The sequence below is a fragment of the Ceratosolen solmsi genome, unplaced genomic scaffold (assembly GCF_000503995.2).
Source record: "Ceratosolen solmsi marchali unplaced genomic scaffold, CerSol_1.0 scaffold29, whole genome shotgun sequence".
Taxonomy (NCBI): domain Eukaryota; kingdom Metazoa; phylum Arthropoda; class Insecta; order Hymenoptera; family Agaonidae; genus Ceratosolen; species Ceratosolen solmsi.
The window spans coordinates 11,210,465-11,230,280 of NW_011948417.1; the positions used below are offsets into that span (position 1 = coordinate 11,210,465).

Below are 19,816 nucleotides of genomic sequence, written 5' to 3' on the forward strand. Positions count from 1 at the left end.
TCTGTGATTTAATAAAATTAATATAATTCGTTTATTTATTTTAACTATTATTTATTCAAACAAGCTTTAATAATGTTGTACTTGATTAAATTATGTACTTATATTATTTAAATTAAAAAAAAAGACTTCAATATCCTTATTTGATATATATTTTTTAAGTAGAATGGAAAAATTACGTACGTTCGACTATTTTGAATTTTGACATTTTATCACGTTATGCACATTACGTTTAATGAATAATAAATATTTAAAAATAAATAAAATAAATTAGTATAACAATCAGGAAAGTCGAATAATACTTGTTTGTATCTAGTAGTGGATACTAAGGCACCATTACCTAATATCAATTTAATATAATATAAGAAACATAATATTTTAAAATAAATAACAGTTTAGTTATTTTTTCAAGTAATGTATCGAAAATAAGTAGCATATTAAAATTTGGATTAAAATCTTTTTAAAAAAAGTATTAATATAAATCGTCGATATAAAAATACACATTCTAATTTATAAAAAATTTTAATTGATTTGTATAATACATATTAAAATTCATATTTTCTTCTAAAATTATTAAAACTAATATTATTAATATGTTGTGTTAAATTTAAACAGTTATTTAACTATTAACTACCTATTGAGACATTTTCGCTTGATAATAAAAAATTATAATTTTAATCAATAAGATATATTGCATCTAAACAACAGCATTTTATTTTTAATTAATTTTGTAATTATTGATAAATAAATAATTTTGAAAAATGAATTATATTCAGATTTAGTATTTGATTTTAATTTGAAATAAAAAATAAAATTTTTTGTAAATTAATTATATTTGAAAGGATATAGAATATCGAAATTTTAAAGAATAGTAGTGTTTTTCTAAAATAAAATTGGATTTAATGTAAACATTTTCGTGCTTTACAATTCGTGTTTTTAATGTTGGACTTAAAATACTGACTATATTGGATTGATCATATAAATGACGTCGCAAAGGGGCGTGGATTAAATACAAGAATAAGAATAAGATTTAAAGTATATAAATACATATTAGTTAATAAATGATATGCAATAATTTACCAACATCTGTTTAAATTATAGGTTTGTTCCAGATTAAATTAACACAAGAAATTAGTGGAACAATAACAAGATTTTACGAAAAACGTATTGCATGTGTAGACATTGCTACTTTATTATTGTGTGAATTAAAGCATGGTTCCTACCATTTTCAATGCAAAGAAAATTGGTGAGATGAAAACATTATTTTACTTTTTTTTAAATTATATTTTAGGTATATCAATACCATTACTCTATTAATTAAGTTAAATAGACTTGTAAATTGAAATAATCTCAATGTTATAGTCCAACCAAATCATTAATTTTACTATTAATTATTCTCTAACAGCAAATAATTGTTATTTTTATATTTTATTAAATAGGAAACATTAACATTTATTTCCAAATATTGATTATCAAATAGAGAATTGGGAACAGAATGTAGTTGTGTAAATTTAATTTGTTTTTCTTTTATTTTCTTTATATTAAAGTATAATAAATATTTTAAGCAAACTTTATTATCAATTGATTAATAAATAAATATGATTTCATAAGCAAGTTTTTTATAGACATTGCCGCATCCATGATTGTGTCAACATATTTATTATATAACTAACACTATTAATATATAACATTTTAATTTTTTATTTTTTTTTTTAAATATATAAATTCATAGTTTTAATAAGAAGATTTAAAGAAAAAATGTATATATTAAATAGTTCAATATTACACTTTCCAATCTGTAAAATTAAAAATAATTCTAGTTTTTCTTTATATCAATAATAAGATAAAGAGCTACATTTTTAAGTATAAAAATACATTAAATATATGAGCTTCAACTAGAATAAATACAATCAATATAATTATCAAGTACAATATGATAAATTTAAACATTTTTTTGCATGTGCTTATAGTGACAACTTTAAAGCATTGGTTTCCAAGAGCCTATTCTGATGCTGTGTTCCCAAAAATTACAACACATTACACTGTGAAGTCTCGTAAAAATGATCCAAGATGGAAGGGTAATTGTGATTTATATCAGAATATAAGAATCTTTTATATAGATCAATTTTTAACTTGAAGCTTAAATAAATATTTAGTTGTAAAGTTAAATCTTTCAATTGTAAATTTATATATTTATAAATATTATTTATTAGTTTATAATACTATTTTTACTTGAAGTTATAAATCATAATATAAGTTTTTGTTTCAATTGTTGAATTTGTTGATAACTTTTATGTATTGTTGGTATTTTATAATTCATAAATAATTTTTTCTTTAACTGATCAAGTATTATTTGGCCCAATTATGAATCAATTATTCAGTCTAATTATTAATCAATTATTAATTAGAACAATGCTCTGTATCAATTAATGGCAAAATTTCATTTTTAGTAATTAATGAATGGTTCAATTACTTTCTAATATAATTTAAATCATAATCACTGTTTTGGTATCAGAATTTGCAAGCTTCGCCTGTAGAAATAATTTAATAGATTTAGAAACTGGTGATATGTGTTACCTACATTAATGTTAACTGAGTTTTATAAGCAATTTATAAATGACTCATATGTATTAATAACTTTAATTTTGATAGCAAAATTTTTGTATTAGAGATTGAGACTATCTTTATGATTATGATATGTAGGAGCAGAAGATATTATATTAAGGGTTTACATAGTTCATGAATCTATAAGGAATTTCTAGTGGAAAAACTTTTTATTGAGACTTACACATCTGTTAAAATTAATATTGTACATTTGAATTATTTAATCAACTATAGAATTTTGTCATTCCATAGGGTTATTAACAATTATCTTCTTTTTCAAAAGTATCATAAAAATTGTTTACAAATTTTAATTGAAACTTGAAATATAACAGGTTTCTCATTTCCATGTATTAATACATACATATAAAAATTAATTGGATGTTTAATGGTATGTATGTTGAGCCCTGACATTACTTGAGTAATTAATGACTCTTTATTATTAACTGATTTTTTTTTAATGTTTGATACGTTATTGAGATTATTATCTTGAATTAGTTTTTGCTGGCTATATAATGTACATAATGTTTGGTTCATAGCCGATTTTTATAAGTAAATAAAATAAATATTTTATTATTTTATTTAACTTTCTAATATTTCCCATATATCTGCTCAATAAATACACTTAATAACGAGGTATCAACTACACATGTACTCATCTTTCGATTAAAAAGTCGTCAACTAAATAATTTCTAGCCAATCAATTTATTATTTAAATCAAATTTTTTAAGTAACCGATATTTGTTTAAAAGAAACGCTTTTTGAATTATTACAACAAATACAGACTAATTTATATATACGTTTTATATATTTATAAAATTGCTTTTCATTGTTAATTTTATGCTTTTAAAGATTTATATTGAATTAAACTAAAATTACTTATTAATGCAATGATGGAAGTTTGAGTGTGAGATACTTTTTAATTTTATTTTAGTTAAGATTTTATATAGACTATCTTGATTTTTAAATCAAAATCTCTTTACTTTTATTAATAAATAAGAACAAGCTAACAGTCTTTAAATATTTAAAAAATGTAAGTAAAAATTAACTTTGAGTAAAATAAAAAAATCTTAGAAAATATATAACTGTATCCCATTAAATAATAATTTAATTGAATAAAAAAACAAATAATAATCATATGATAGTTATTATAAGAATAATGAGTCTTGCAAGAAATCTGATGAAATAACATTAAATTTTGTAAAACAAATATATAATAAATTAAGTCCAAAATATTTATTTATTTTTATTTATAAAATATAACACGATCAATCATTTAATTCTTTAATGTATAATCTACGTTTAAACTTATCCTTAGTGATGGTTAAAAATTTATGAAATATATAGTTATAATTGTTTATAATTATTGTAGGTATTATTATTAGACTTTAAATGAAAAAACCATTTTTTTTAATTTATTATAAAATATAAATTACACAGCAGTTAACGTATACGTGATTAGTATATAGATATACCTAGACATGAGCGTTATAAATGTTTTAACTAATGTTATTAAAATATTATTAATTATCAAAATTATTATATTTCTACATTACTTTTCATACTATAGTTAAGAACTAAAAACGTTGTGAAAGATTGAAAAAGTTTAATATTTAGTATACGGCATAAATGCTCTCGTTGTACTGCATCTATATACGTGTATTATAACAAATATTATTTAAAGCCATATTTGTCTAGAATACTAAAGTATAACTGCATATACATAAGTGCTTCATTGCTTGATATGTAAATTCACCCATCACTACTTTTTCTATGTGAGTTTAGGTGTGAATGTTTATGTTTTCTATTTCTTAATTTAGGATTAATGAAGTTTTTTAAGTAATGATATTAATATAGAAGTTTTACAGTTGAAATACATACATAAATATGGGTATGTTAATAAAACACAAAAAAAATTGATAAGTCTAATAGTATACAATCAATAATTTATCGAACTAAATTGTCTTTCAAATTTATTTTTCCCACTTTTATAATTATTTATCTAAAAATGTATATTCTAATAAAGTTTTTGATATGTTTAAATTGTTTATTATACTGACAATGCATTGTGTTAAATAATTTATTTGATTATTATACTCTATACGTTAATCAATTTACAAACTAGAAATCAAATACCTTTATATTATACTACTTATAATACATTGTCAAAACTAATCTTAACTAATAAAGTAATATAAAAGAATCAATTTAAGTATAATTGCAATAAATTATTTATAAATTCAATAAAGTACTTAAATTTTTTATAAATTGATAATTGAAAAATGTTTTAAATACAATATTACTTTCAATATTCAATTGAATTTGATGTGATACATAAATTTAACTTAACTAAGAAGAATAATTAATGATAGTTCCCTATTACCTTATAATTCTTTCGATATTCTATAAAAATATATTATCTTATTAAAAAATTATCCATTTGCTTAATTCTTAAATGATTACATTTACTTGGTAAAATATTAAGGTTTTAAATTTTTAACAGAAAATAAAACAAAAACAAAAAAACTATAAATAATATTTTTTACAATAGGGTTAAAAATAATTAACATTATCCAGCAAATTTAAATCTAATGATTTAAAATAATACAAGTATTTGAAAAAAAATTAATTAAATGTTTTGTTGATACTTTTATAATAATATTATTACCAACATCGTACTTTAGTCATATGCAATTAATCGTATTAATTGTATGCAATACATAAATCCTCATATCTGTATGAAATGAAATAAAAAAATTAGAATATATAAATATCAAACTCCTTTTAGGATTAAAAATTAATGTGAATAGTCATTGTGTCTTTAATATATATATATATATATATTAAAGTATTATTGTCATTATCTAAATTATCATATATCCTAATATATACAAATTTTTTAGCAATAAACATGGAAAGATATGTTGACGAGACTGACATCCTAATAGTAGGTGGTGGACCAGCTGGAATGTCGGCAGCTATTCATGCTTGCCAATTGGCTAAAAAATATGGTAGAGAATTCCGTGTGACACTCGTGGAAAAATCTGCAACCATCGGAGGCCATATACTCAGTGGTGCTTGCATAGATCCAATTGCTTTGCAAGAGCTTTTTCCTAACTGGCAAGAACTCGGGGCTCCACTTCTTACGCCCGTTACAGTAGATAAATTCGCTTTTCTTACTGAACATTCACGCATACCTATACCAATTTTTAAGGGAATGCCCATGTATAATCATGGAAATTATGTTGTCAGGTAAGAATATTACTCGCTTATTTTTTCCTCTAAATAGTACTTCCAACAAATAATATCCTCTAATAATTTTTAAATTATATTGAAAAATTCACTAATTACATTTTTATTGTAACTTCAATTCGAAATTTATAAATATAAATTAAATTCTTTTATTAAAAATAGTATGGAAAAATAGATTTTCATAATTCAAAAAATAGTAATTATAAAAATAAAAATAATATTTAATAATGTAATCTTTTTTTTTATATATTAAAATAAATAAACTTTTTACTATCTTTTCCGAAAAAAACGAAAAATAATTTGATACTAAGAAAGTAAGTTTTATTTTATTACTCCTTTCATTATTCCCTTGTAATGATAAGAAGTGAGATAAATTAACTTTACAGCTTATTAATTGGTCTCTAAAATCATGGACTGAAATTTTTTTAATTTAGGTGTTTAAATGAAATAATGTGATCAATTTTCTTCAACTGTTAATGTTATTTTAATTACGCCTCTAGATATCCGAGTATGTGTGAATGAATTTAAACATTTCTATTTTTTTTATATAGGCATTGAGTTGTTATGTAATTTATTAATATAAAGCAATCTTTTATATTAATCTTTTATAAAAAATCTTTTATAATTTTTCTTATTTTCGTATACATATTTATCTACTAATTTAGTATCTTTATGAATTATTTTATATAATTTGTAGCATTTCTAATATATCCTTTTTCTTTTCTTTTATTTCATTGATTTGTTTTATTCGAATTGCTTTTATAAAGTATTCTTGAATTTAGCCTAGTATCTTTATCTTTTTTGTAAATAAATAATAAAGCGATAAAATATTATTTCATTATTTAAATTTTCATTTAACATTATAATTCATCTTGTTGTCTAAACTTGTAGAAAGGAAAGATATATAAAATATAAAAGATATATATATATATATATATATATATATATATATATATATATATATATACGTTAATAAGAATTTAAATATAAATAAATTATTAAAATCTTATTATTTAATGTATGCAATTATTTAAATTTTGTTATTAAAACTATTACATTTATTATAAATAGCATTTGTTGATATTACATTCTTTAACAATTAATTTATTACTTTAATAAGAATGTTATTTATCGAACCAAATAAATCTGTTGCAATAATAATATTCAATAGTTTAATTAAATAATATAATATAGTAATAATGGTTATCTTCTTTATTGTGTTGAATATTTACATCGCATGTATGAAATTTTAAAGTTGTTTTCACTTATTAAATGTAAAACAATAGGAAGTATTTTATGTAAATTCACATATTGTTATACTTGGGACTTAACATTTAAAAGATAGTTTTAGGTCTATAAATTAAAAAATTTAACAGATTTACCTTATATTATTGTTATTTCAGTAATCTATAGCAATAAAGCCAGATACAAATATTTGTTTAAACTTTGCAACATTACTTGTAGTAAAAAAAAATTTAATTTATGTATAATTTATATATATAATCCTACACCTTCTGTTTAATCTATCATATATGTAAATTTTGATAATTAAAATAAATAATCTATAAATATAAAAAATAAAATTAAATCCTTTCATTGATATTATGTATTTAAAAAAAATAACTATAAAGTTTATACTTGACTTAATATAAAAAATAATTCAAATATATTTGAAAAATTAATATATAAATGCAATAAAATGAATATCATAGAAAGTAATCAACAAACATTAACTTAAATAATTTAGTCACACATTAAAAATATTGATTATCATCTATTACTCTTTAATTTTATATAATACAGTAACATAATATTTCAATATTTATTTAAATTTTTTAATATATGTTTTTATAATCATATCGTATTCCAAAATACAATTTAAAATGGAAATTATTGTAATAGTTACATATACCATTAGACAGTTTTTTCATACAAGAACAAATTCTAATTTATATATATTGAATTTGATTATATTTATTTTATTATATAGATCGGATTGCATAATCAATTAAATATTAATTTATTAAAATTTTCCACTCATTAGTAAAACATGCTGTTGTCTATTGAAATAATGAATAAAAATATTTAAAACAAAATTAAGATTTAAATTAGTACATTAATTAGTATAACAATATAATCTATATATATATTTTCTATTTGATATTATAAATTTAAATAATTGATTTTAAATTTATACAAACTAATAAATTAAAAAATACAATTTCTTATATAATAATTATGCGAAACCTATAAATTTATACTATTCGCGTGCGAAAAGGATGCATTTCTGTCATTAAAAAATTGAATTTATCCTGGTCATTTAACAATAACTGGGAAAAATGGTATTTTGAGTTTTCAATATTACGTCCCCTTGTCTTCATAACTGCTTTCTATTAAAATTCTATATATTCATTTTGCATAATTAAAACATTATTTTTATTTAACATTTATTCAGCTTAATCAAATTTAAGGAATTATACAAGTAGGATATTATATAAATTATAAACGTTGGACCAATAATTAATTTTACAATTTTAGTATCAGAACATAATATTAAGAAACTTTTATAATAATTTATGATTATTAGGAATTTTTAAGCATTCAGTTTTAACATGTACTATGAGCGCAAATGTGCGGATATATTGTACAGAAAATAAAATCACTAGAAAAACAATAGATCATAGTAGTTAGACGTTTAATCCTCGGACACTAAAATGTTTTTTTTTCTATGTTAATATATGTTTTGAATATTTAAATATTCTAGCATATCGTAAAAATTACCAGATCAGTTCTATATTATTTAATTTAATTTATATACAGAAGAATAATATATAATAAATTTTTAATGCTTGATTATAGATTGGGTCATGTAGTCTCATGGCTTGGAGAACAAGCAGAGGCGATAGGAGTAGAATTATATTCAGGTTATGGTGCTTCTGAAATTTTATATCACAAAGATGGCTCCATCAAAGGTATTGCCACAAATGACGTAGGAATCGCTAAGGATGGGTCACCTAAAGATACTTTTGAACGGGGTATGGAATTACATGCTAAATGTACAATTTTTGCTGAGGGTTGTCATGGACATTTAACCAAGCAAATCGTAAATAAATTAAATCTGAGAGAAAAATGCGATCCTCAAACCTACGGAATTGGTATTAAAGAAGTAGGTGTCATTTTTAATTGTTTAAACTAATGTCGTTTTAATAATATTCTTAACTGTCATAATTTAGTTTTTTTAATTACTTTGCTTCATACTATATATTCAATATTAATAATTGAAATCAGTAATATTCAATCAACTCAACATTTATAAATAAATGATAATAATTAAATCATATTTTATACAATTTTATTCTTTTTATTTTATAGATTTGGGAAATTGAAAAATCTATGCATTCCCCTGGTAAAGTTGAACATACAGTTGGTTGGCCTTTGAATAAAAATACATATGGTGGATCTTTCTTATATCATCTTAATGAAGTTCCTTTGATAGCAATTGGTTTTGTGATAGGCTTAGACTATACAAACCCATATTTGAATCCTTTTAGAGAATTTCAAAGGTTTAAGCACCATCCATCTATTAAACTAACTCTAGAAGGAGGTCAAAGGTATATCAAATAAATTTTTATATTATATATGTATCTTGCAATATATTAAAATAAATCTATATAATATAAATTTTGTTCTATTAAATTAAAATTTAATAATGCAATTTTTAATATATTTAACAATATATTATATTGTGATATATATTAAAATAAAATATAAATATACAATAAGCATTAAATTTTATTGCACACATAATAGATATTTAAAATTTTTAGCTTTTATAAATACATATATTTCAACACATACACATAAATAATGACATTAGAATATTACCATTTAAAAAATGTTATGTTTGATATATGTTCAAATTAAATTTAAATGAAATTTATACTTTATATTCATGAATTTACTGCAACAACATATATAATCAGTAATGCTAATAATAATAATTAGGATATTAATACTTTCTATTTTCTTTGGCAAAAAGTTAAATAATAGTTGACCTGTTTGAACATGTTGAATACCAATTAAATACACTAATTATACATTAATTGAATAGATATGCATTATGCTATTAGCAAAAATATAAATATAATATGTCACCACTCTTTTAGAGTTAATTCTAATGGATTTTTCTTACCTTTCCATTATTTTATTCTTGTTTAGTTTAATAAAATTTATGCTCCTCTTTATTTTCTCTTATTGCAATGCACACATCCAAGTTCAGTGCTGTCAATATCAACGATGTATAAATAATTAAACTAACTCTTGTAATAATACTTTTTTTTTATTTAATAAAATAATCATGGTTTGGAGAAATAAACTAGACATTGTATATAGATTTAAATGATATCACTTAGCTTATATATATTTATATGATTTAATATTTACATAAAAGGAGTATTTATTTATTCTTTGCTCTTTTGCAATATAACCCTATTAAGTTATTTAAGCACAAAACAAAATGAGAATTGAACATTGTTTATATATATAATCAAATCTACTTATTTTTTAATTTTAAATTTTGTGCATCAGTTAATGATATTAACATGAATTAAACAATTTAATTTATTAATAATATTATTATTGACTATTAATGTTAACTTTAAAATAATATTATCAATTTTAATAAATAATATAATAGAATAGCTTATGGTGCAAGAGCTCTGGTAGAAGGAGGCTTTCAATCCATTCCAAAGTTACAATTTCCTGGTGGTTGTTTAATTGGATGCTCAGCTGGTTTTCTAAATGTTCCAAAAATTAAAGGTACTCATAATGCAATGAAAAGTGGAATGCTAGCTGCTGAAAGTATAATTGAGGCTATTATCGAAGCCGAAACAATACCATCAAAAACTCAAGGTTTAGAACCAAAATCATATTCTAATAAAATTAGAAACAGTTGGATTTACAAAGAACTGAAAGCCGTTAGGAATTTTAGACCAAGTTTTCATACGCCACTAGGCTTATATGGCGGTATTATATACTCTGGATTTTCTATGATCTTAGGTGGCCGAGAACCTTGGACACTGTCACATGGAGGTAAAGCAGAATAGTAAATAAATATTATTATTGTTTTAATATTACATATTCAGAACTTTACAAGTAAATAAAATTAGGATAATTTTATTTTTAATATTATAATATAATAATAAAATTTGAATAAATTTTTTTTTCTAACTTATAACACAGAACCAGATTATAAGACACTAAAACCTGCAGTTGAATGTACACCAATAAAATACCCAAAGCCTGATAATATCATTTCTTTTGATTTGCTCTCATCTGTAGCCTTGACTGGTACAAATCATGAAGCAGACCAACCACCACATCTTACACTTATGAATGACACTATACCTGTTGAGAAAAATTTATCTAAATTTGCAGGTCCAGAAGAAAAGTTTTGCCCAGCTGGTAAATGAAAGTATTTGAAAGTAATATTCACTATTTAAAATGAGAAAATTATGCAATCAATTTGAACAGATATAATTATAATTCTAATGAAATTATAATTCTTACATATGAAAACAAAAAACTTAAATTGAAATATCTTATTTTTAATTTTATTTCTAATTTATATAAATATTTTTTAGGAGTTTATGAGTTTGTACCTTTAAAAGATGGCAATGGAAAAAAGTTACAAATCAATGCGCAAAATTGTATTCATTGCAAAACCTGTGATATAAAAGATCCTAGCCAAAATATTAATTGGGTAGTACCTGAAGGAGGAGGTGGTCCAGCATATAATGGAATGTAATTATGTGTACAATATGTAACATTAATAAGGATATAATTTTAGTGTATTTGGTAATGTGATTTGATGATATCGGTAAAATTAAAAAAAAATTTTATACAATTTTTTTATCGTTTAATATAAAATTTTAATTGCTTTCTTAAACAATAGGTTTTTATTTTTTGTAAATTTTTTAAATAAAAAATTAATTATATAAAAAGTAAATAGATTAATAAATTTGATACAAATATAGTTTTTAAAACTGTATACAAATATATATAATTTAAAAATTATGTAGATCTCATTGCTAAAAAAATATTTAATATTTCGATACTGCTTTATAATGATTTCATAAATGATCCATTTATAAAAAATTTTTAAAAGATTTGTATATGTAAATACAAATGATTAGTTATTCTATAAATAAAATTTAACAGATACAAAAATTTTAATTTTTCTAAATTTTGAATAAATAGAATATACTCATTTCTTAATAACTGTGTATATAATATTTCAAATGTTTAAATTATACTATACTTAATAAGTTAATAAAGTAGTATAAAATCAGATTAAAATCGAACAAATGATATATTAATAAACAGTTTGTAATTTTTGTAAAATGTATACAAAAATAAAATGTATATAATCGTTGGAAAATAAAATTTATCTTAAAGTTATAATAAATTGAGTAGTAATTTATTAATTACTTAGAAATTAAATTTATCTTATTTTATTCATTTATACTTGTAATAAAAATAATAAATCTCCAAAACGACAAATAATTAATAAAATTAATAATTTCTGAAAGATATAAATAAATAATCCATAAAATTATAAAATATATTTGATTGAAAAATATAGTGGACAATTATTTTTACAAGTCATAACAAGTGATGGACTAATTTGATATCAAGCTGTTAGATTATTTACAAAAGCTTATTGTAATTTAATACCATTATTTAATTTAATGATTAAATAACTTGCTTATTCTATAATTGTATTATTATCAAACAATATTTTGGTACAATTTTTAAAATGACAATATAGAATAAAGCTTTTGTTGTTCTATTAATTTTGTAACAGAACCACTTAATTGTTAATATACAATTACTGCTTTAATAATAAATTTTATCAATGTATATATATAATTCTTTAAAGTAAAATTTTAAATTTCATAAGCATACTATGAATTTGTATTTGTCAAGCAATAGTAATGTGATGAAAAGTTACCAAATTATTATTGTAAGTTTATTACTATGATATACTCATTCATAGTTAATATAATTAATAATTTTTAATCATAATTATATTCATAGATCTTTAAAAATTACTTTTCTCTTAATTGTATGATAAATAATCAATATGTTTATTCTTACATTGATCATTTGTAAACAAATATGAACAGAGAAATTAATATTAAGACTAATAATTCAAAAAATCAAAAAAGTAATTTTGTCTATGATGGTGATGGTTTATAATTAAAACATAGATTCATAGTATTATTATTCATAGATTTATAGTAAAAAATTTAAAGATCACTTATAAACTGTAATAAACTTACACTTATAACTGAAATAAACTGTATTTCATGGGTTATGAACATACAATTTGTACGGCACACTAACAACTTCTGAAATATTAAATTTTTTAGAGTACTTAAGCATTTATTCAGAAGTATATAAATTATTTCCATCTTATCTTGAATAAGTTTAAAAATTTGATCAGCTTAACAGTTTAGTAACTAAATACAGATGTGCCATTTCTTTTTATCAATTCATGTATAAATTTTTTATTTGAAAAAAAAATAGAATAGCTATAATAAATGTTTTATAAATAATACCTATGAATTTGAATATTATCAGAAATGAAGATTTTTGAGTCTTCATTTAGAAATATTTAACGATACCTTAGGCACCATATACACAAAAGTGAGATAAAAATGTTTAAAAAAACAATCTTATTTTTCTCAACTTAATTCTATTGTGATTTTGTTTGAATCCTTTACTCTTTTAATTTGTTCATATGACTTAATCTATTAGCTCTGTTGATTTGTTACAATTATTTTTAATGATATAATCACAAATCATTTGATGTCAGTAATTTTTGTTAATTAATAAAATTGCGACATAGGCCACAGTGCTTAAATATAATGAATAGTAAATTCTTAACTTATTGGTGAATCTGGCACAACTTCTTGTATTTAATAATTTATGCAGATTAATTCTTAATTTATATTTTTTTGTGAAATCAACTTCATTGTTTAGTTGCTTATTGGTATTATTATTTACAGTTTTTTTTATAGTGGTTGCTTTTATAAGTATTTTAAATGTGGTTGTGTTCTTTTAATAGTGTTTGTCTCACTCATATAGCAACACATTTATAGATTTTTGTAAACATTTACACATAAATAAATTAAAAAAATATATTGATTTTATACATGCAACATCAAGATATGTTAGTTAATTATGCATTTCATTTTATTCTCTGACATTGCGAGTAAAATCGTTTGCTATATGGTATTTTTTTTCAGTGATGTATTAATCAAATTAATCAAATCTAAAGCAACAGTTGAAAGTAATTAAATGTAATTTTTCGCAAAAATACGTGAAAACCACCGAATAAGGTTTTTAAAATGAAATGTTTTATTAAATAAAATATAATTTTAATTTATTTTTTAGAAATTTATATATTTACATTTTTATTTATAGAAAACAAAATTTTCTCATCTCATTGATTATCTCAACTACATTGTCAATTCTGCAATTTGATAACCCACTCTCATGTAGTTCAATTTTAATTAAAATGTTGGTATTTACTTCCCTTCTTTGCCTTAACAATATCATAATCTACATTAAATTGTAAAGTTTACTTTTTCTTTATACAAATTCAGTGGCTAGCAATAATTAGTTTTTTTAATTTGCTTATTGACATATGTACTTCATAAATTATTCACAAATCACTTTGTCTAAAATTTTAGACAATGATAATCTGATGTTTTGTTTGATCTAGATGCATCCATTGATAAATAGATCGCAAATCATAAATAGTATGTAATAATTTAGCTACTTTTATTGCAACCTTTAATTTCTTATTTGAAAAAGTTCTCTACGTTACAGTAAAACCATTTTTAAGATATATATTCTTATTTATAATCAAACATTTTTGATTATTTAATTTAGGTTAATAACAAGATAAGAAATTAATAAGCATACATATATGAATTAATATACAATCATAAAAAAATTAACGCTACTTGCTATGATCTATCTTATTCATTGTTTTACTAATTATTTTATTTATCTTATTAATTACCGGTTTAGGCTATAATTGTTAAAAATTCAAAGTATGGTTAGAGATTAGCGACAAGACATGTGTTTTTTTTTAGGTTATCTAGATAAAAAATATGCAATACAATTTTTTTACGAATGCTTGTCTAACCCAATATCGTTAAAATAATTCAAATTTTCATATACACAAGTTTGTATCTAGATGGAACTAATGAGCCTTTATGAATAACTGAATCTTTTAATAAATTTGAAAAAAGTAATGTATTGCTTTTATTAGCACTTATTAGAAACCTTGTAAAATTTCACAATTTTGCATTATTATAAACATATTTTTACAATATTTTAATTGATTAAAGATAAATTTTTTACATATATTTATTATGTACATATAATTTTAAATTGATTTTCTTAATCATTACAAAATATTTACATTTAAGTTAAAATAAGTTTGTAAAATCAATGTATATAAGTATTTTTTGATAAATGACACTAATATTTTGAATGTTTTTTCAAATAAAGTTTAGAAGCTTTGTGTATGTATAGAAATATAAAATGGAGCCAGAAAATCTTCAAAGTGTTCTGCAAGAAGCAGGCATACAAGTTGATATGAAAAATCTTCAAAATCCTACAGAAGATTTCATGATTTATCTTATAATAGAATATTTAAATAAATTTCATTTTGATGGACATGAAATATCTAAGGTAAAATTTGTAAATATAGCGATATTTATTAATTTTATAATTATATTATAATTAATTATTTTTAAGTCAACAATGGAGCAGCTCCATTGTGTTTCTTGTATTGATTCTGCATCCGATGCTATTAGAGTTATAAATTTATATTCATCTTTATCAACTGTATGCAATGAAATTTTTTTGAAAGATTTATGTCTTACTGATATAACAAGTCCAGGTAATGATTAATCAATAAAAATATTGTGATAATAACAACTTTCTATATTTAAAATCTATTATATAATTTCATAATTCATAACTTTTATAGGTCCTAAAAGAGCACGTAAGCAAATCAAGATTTTATTTAATTTTTTTGCATATGTTAGAAATAAGATGGTTGAAAATGAAATGGCATTCATAGAACTTGATAATCAACAAAAATCTATGGAAACAATGATTATTAAAAAAGATTCTATAATTGCAAAAATAGGAGCAATATTAAATAGTAGAGAGAATAAAATGGAAATAAAACAAGAGGTATAATTATCTCAAATTTATTGATTAAATTATATATATATTTTTTCAATATTTATTGATTTTTAACTATATGTACATAATTTTAACATTGCATATTCTAGTTACAGCAAGAAATAAAAAAAATTAGTTTACGCATTGATGACAATAGTAAAAAATGTAAGGAATTAGAATATCAAGTTACAGGAGTCATAATACAATATCAAGATGCTTATAAAAAATGTAATGATCTTAAAAGGAATGCTATAAAGGTATTGCAATAAATGTATTCAATAAAACTATATATATCATACATTATTAGATATTTAATGTAATAAAAATAATAATTCAGTTCACGTTTTTATTAAGTTACATAAAGTTACAAAAGAATTACAATCTAAAATTGTGAAATCTCCAGAAGAATATGCAGCTCGATCAACAGAATTAAAAAAAGTTCTTGAATTAAAAATAGAAGAAAGACAAGTTCTAAATGATTCTATTACACGTAAAAAGTTACAAATTAAAAACAATGAATATGCTCAAGAATTAGTGAAAAATCTTAATGATAAAATTTTAATTAATACAAATGAAATATGTAAACAATTAAAGTAAATAATAATAAATTTTTTGAAATTCATAATAAAATAACCATAAGTATTCATATTTAATTCAATGTTGTAGAGAGACTTCAGAGAAACTATCATGTGTAAAAAAAGAATTGGATTTATTAAAAGTAGATATATCAAAATGGACAAAAATAGAAATAAATAATTCAGCAGCTGTTTTAAATACTAAAGATGTAAAAATATGTGACCAACTATTGTTTGAATTGAATACTCATTGTATAAGTATAGAAAGGTGCTATTTCATTTAGTACTTATATTTACATCTATTACGAATATGTTAATAATATAAAATTAAAAAGTTTATTATAACATGTGTGTTTTTATATCAAAACAGGCATACATTTCTTAAAAAAAATTTTATATTTTATAGAGAATTTTACTTACAAAAAAATCTTTTGGAAGAAATTAAAGCTAATTTAATACAAAAAAAAAAAGTATTAGAAGATGAATCGAAAACTATTTTAATAAAACAAAAAGACAATGCAATTTGGATGAAACAATATATAGAACATTTTGAAAACGAAATATTACAGGTAAAAATTATATATAAATAATAAAATAATTAATAAACATTTTATTAAAAATACTTAAAGATTTTAATTACTATTTAGGAATTTACGCTACGTCAGGTAATAGTGCATACAATATTAAATTGACAATAAAAATGTATATAACTACTTAAAATATAAAATATTTTTAAAACTTATGTATGTGGTAATATTTGTATACATTGTAAGTACATTTTAAATAATATAAAACACCCCTTGCTGTTTTTTCATAAATTAATATTATTTATTTCTATTTAAACATTAATAATGAACTACAAATAAAATCAAATCTGGTTGATGAATTTAAATGACTATAATTAATATATTTTAGTATATCAAATAAATATTGGGTATAAAATAGAATTTATAGAATCAATAAAATTTTAATAGATTTTGTAATTTCTAATGTAATTTAAATAATAGTTATGTATTTGTTTACATGTACACTTGCGAAATGTATAAATAGTAAACAAAATACTAGAAATAATATATGAATTGAATGATAGTGAGTAACAGAAGCAATTTTTTCTGAATCAAACATGTAATTTAATGTATTTTAAAATAGATTTAATATTTTAATATTACTTCCCCTCTAAAAAAATCTTTATTAAAGAATTAATAATTTCATATTTGCTACATTATTATCACCATAAAATATGTAATGTTTATATTTGTAATTTTTTATACAATATAAATCTTCCTGTAAAATGATATTTTAAAATTAAGGAAAGATTTTGTAATTAAATTTACATTGTAAAATTATATTTGAATCTAGATTATTAAATTAGAAATTAATAAAAAATATATATTTAATTAAAAAATCTATATTACTTATAAATATATGTATTTTGTCATTTTGGGATTAATTAATAAAAATTGAGTATATATTACATTAAATTGATTAATAATTTATAAAGATGAAAATTTATAATATGTAATAAAAATATATTTAATAATATAAAATATTATGCAAATATTCGTTTTGTATTATTAATATTGTACTTTTCCATCTTTCCAATTTTTTTCCTGTATTTTATTTATCTACTATCAAGTATCTGCAATTTTTATGGTAAATTTTATTGCATTTTTTTTTCAAATATATATTTTTTGTATTTGTATCTATCTCAATTTTACAAATTTGTTGTATTGTGTTAATTTCTTGATTGATAATGATTTTATCTATCATTCTAACAAATTCGCAGAGTACAGTCTTTGATATTAGTTTTTAATTTGTGAGCATTAGATCCTGAAATTTTAATATATAAATAAATGCTGTATACCATATTAAATCTATTCATAAATTCCTTAAGCAGTTTTAACTTATCAATTACTTAATTTATCAATCAGTTTAATTTTTTTAGATTTATACTAATCATTTTAAATTCTTTTTGATTATTTTTTATTAATTTGAATTCATCCTATTATTTATACACAATTGCAACAGCTAATGTAAGAAATTCAGTAATTATTCTTTTTAATTATTTAATTAAAATATTTGTAACAGAAAATATAGAATCATATTAAACAATTTTAATTAGGAAATAAAAATTAAATAAATATAAATAAATTGAAAATAAAATTTTTTGTAAAAAAGTAAACAAATTACTTTGTGCAAAAGGGTGAACACAGATATATTACAATGAATGTACAAAATATTTTATAAATAAAGGATTGTTTAATATTTATTCAAGGCTATGAAACATCAAACTTATTCTATACTTATACTATATGAGACGATTTGATACAATAATTGCTTTTAATCTTGATACTGTAGGCCTAAAAATTCAAACGACTGCTAATTATACGAATAGTGTTATAAAAACTATTTTAAGAAATAAAAAATGTAAATTAATGAAAAAAATAATTTACATATATCACATTTAATTTTTTATTACGGTAGTGTACTCTGATATCAATGCATTATTATCGCGTGTTTAACTGAAACCGTTAACACGATTGACATGGTGTAATTGCACTGTTTGAATTAAAAAAATATGTATAATTATTTATTGTAATCATTTCGATCTTTATTTTATTACTTTTTTTATTTATTATATTTAGTTCTTGCTGTGGTTTGCATTTCCTTTACTTCCAGTTATACCATATTTCTGACCTTGATTAACAAGTTTTTATAATTTCACTCTTCTAATTATTATCGGCAAACCTTTACATCTTAATCTGCATTTTTACTTTGATTTTTCTATTCCTCAATATTCTCCTCATTAATATTATATTTTTTTCTATTATAACCTATAGTTTAGTTAACTTTTCAAAGAAAGTTTATTATTTCTTTTTGAATGATTTGTATATATTATATAAATTTAAAAATTGTTTATCTATAAATAGATAATTTTATTAAATTTTATTACATTATTCAATATTTTTTATTAAATTCTTCACATAAGATTTTTAAGGATATTTTAATATTGATATAATATATGGATATAATAAATATATATAATTAATAAATATAATTAATAAAAATAGTAAACAATAATGTTTTAGAATTTAAAGAATCAATATATTCAATAAATG

At 20.5% G+C, this 19,816-nt stretch overlaps 2 protein-coding genes across 2 annotated transcripts; both read left to right on the forward strand.

Annotated features, from left to right (window-relative positions):
• The first annotated feature begins 1,755 nt into the window (after positions 1–1,755).
• Positions 1,756–11,759, forward strand: Etf-QO (electron transfer flavoprotein-ubiquinone oxidoreductase). The gene is made up of 8 exons (XM_011496829.1): positions 1,756–1,795; positions 1,968–2,075; positions 5,502–5,850; positions 8,710–9,016; positions 9,223–9,461; positions 10,547–10,941; positions 11,092–11,313; positions 11,493–11,759. The coding sequence occupies exons 1-8, from the start codon at positions 1,756–1,758 to the stop codon at positions 11,654–11,656; spliced, it is 1,824 nt and encodes a 607-aa protein (XP_011495131.1). The 3' UTR covers positions 11,657–11,759.
• A 3,674-nt stretch (positions 11,760–15,433) lies between these two features.
• Positions 15,434–17,137, forward strand: LOC105360055 (uncharacterized; the record flags this gene model as incomplete). Its single annotated transcript, XM_011496831.1, has 7 exons — positions 15,434–15,621; positions 15,688–15,832; positions 15,923–16,131; positions 16,233–16,379; positions 16,477–16,715; positions 16,789–16,965; positions 17,104–17,137. Coding segments are annotated over exons 1-7 (1,101 nt in total), but the record flags the coding sequence as incomplete, so codon positions are not given.
• Positions 17,138–19,816: the final 2,679 nt, after the last annotated feature.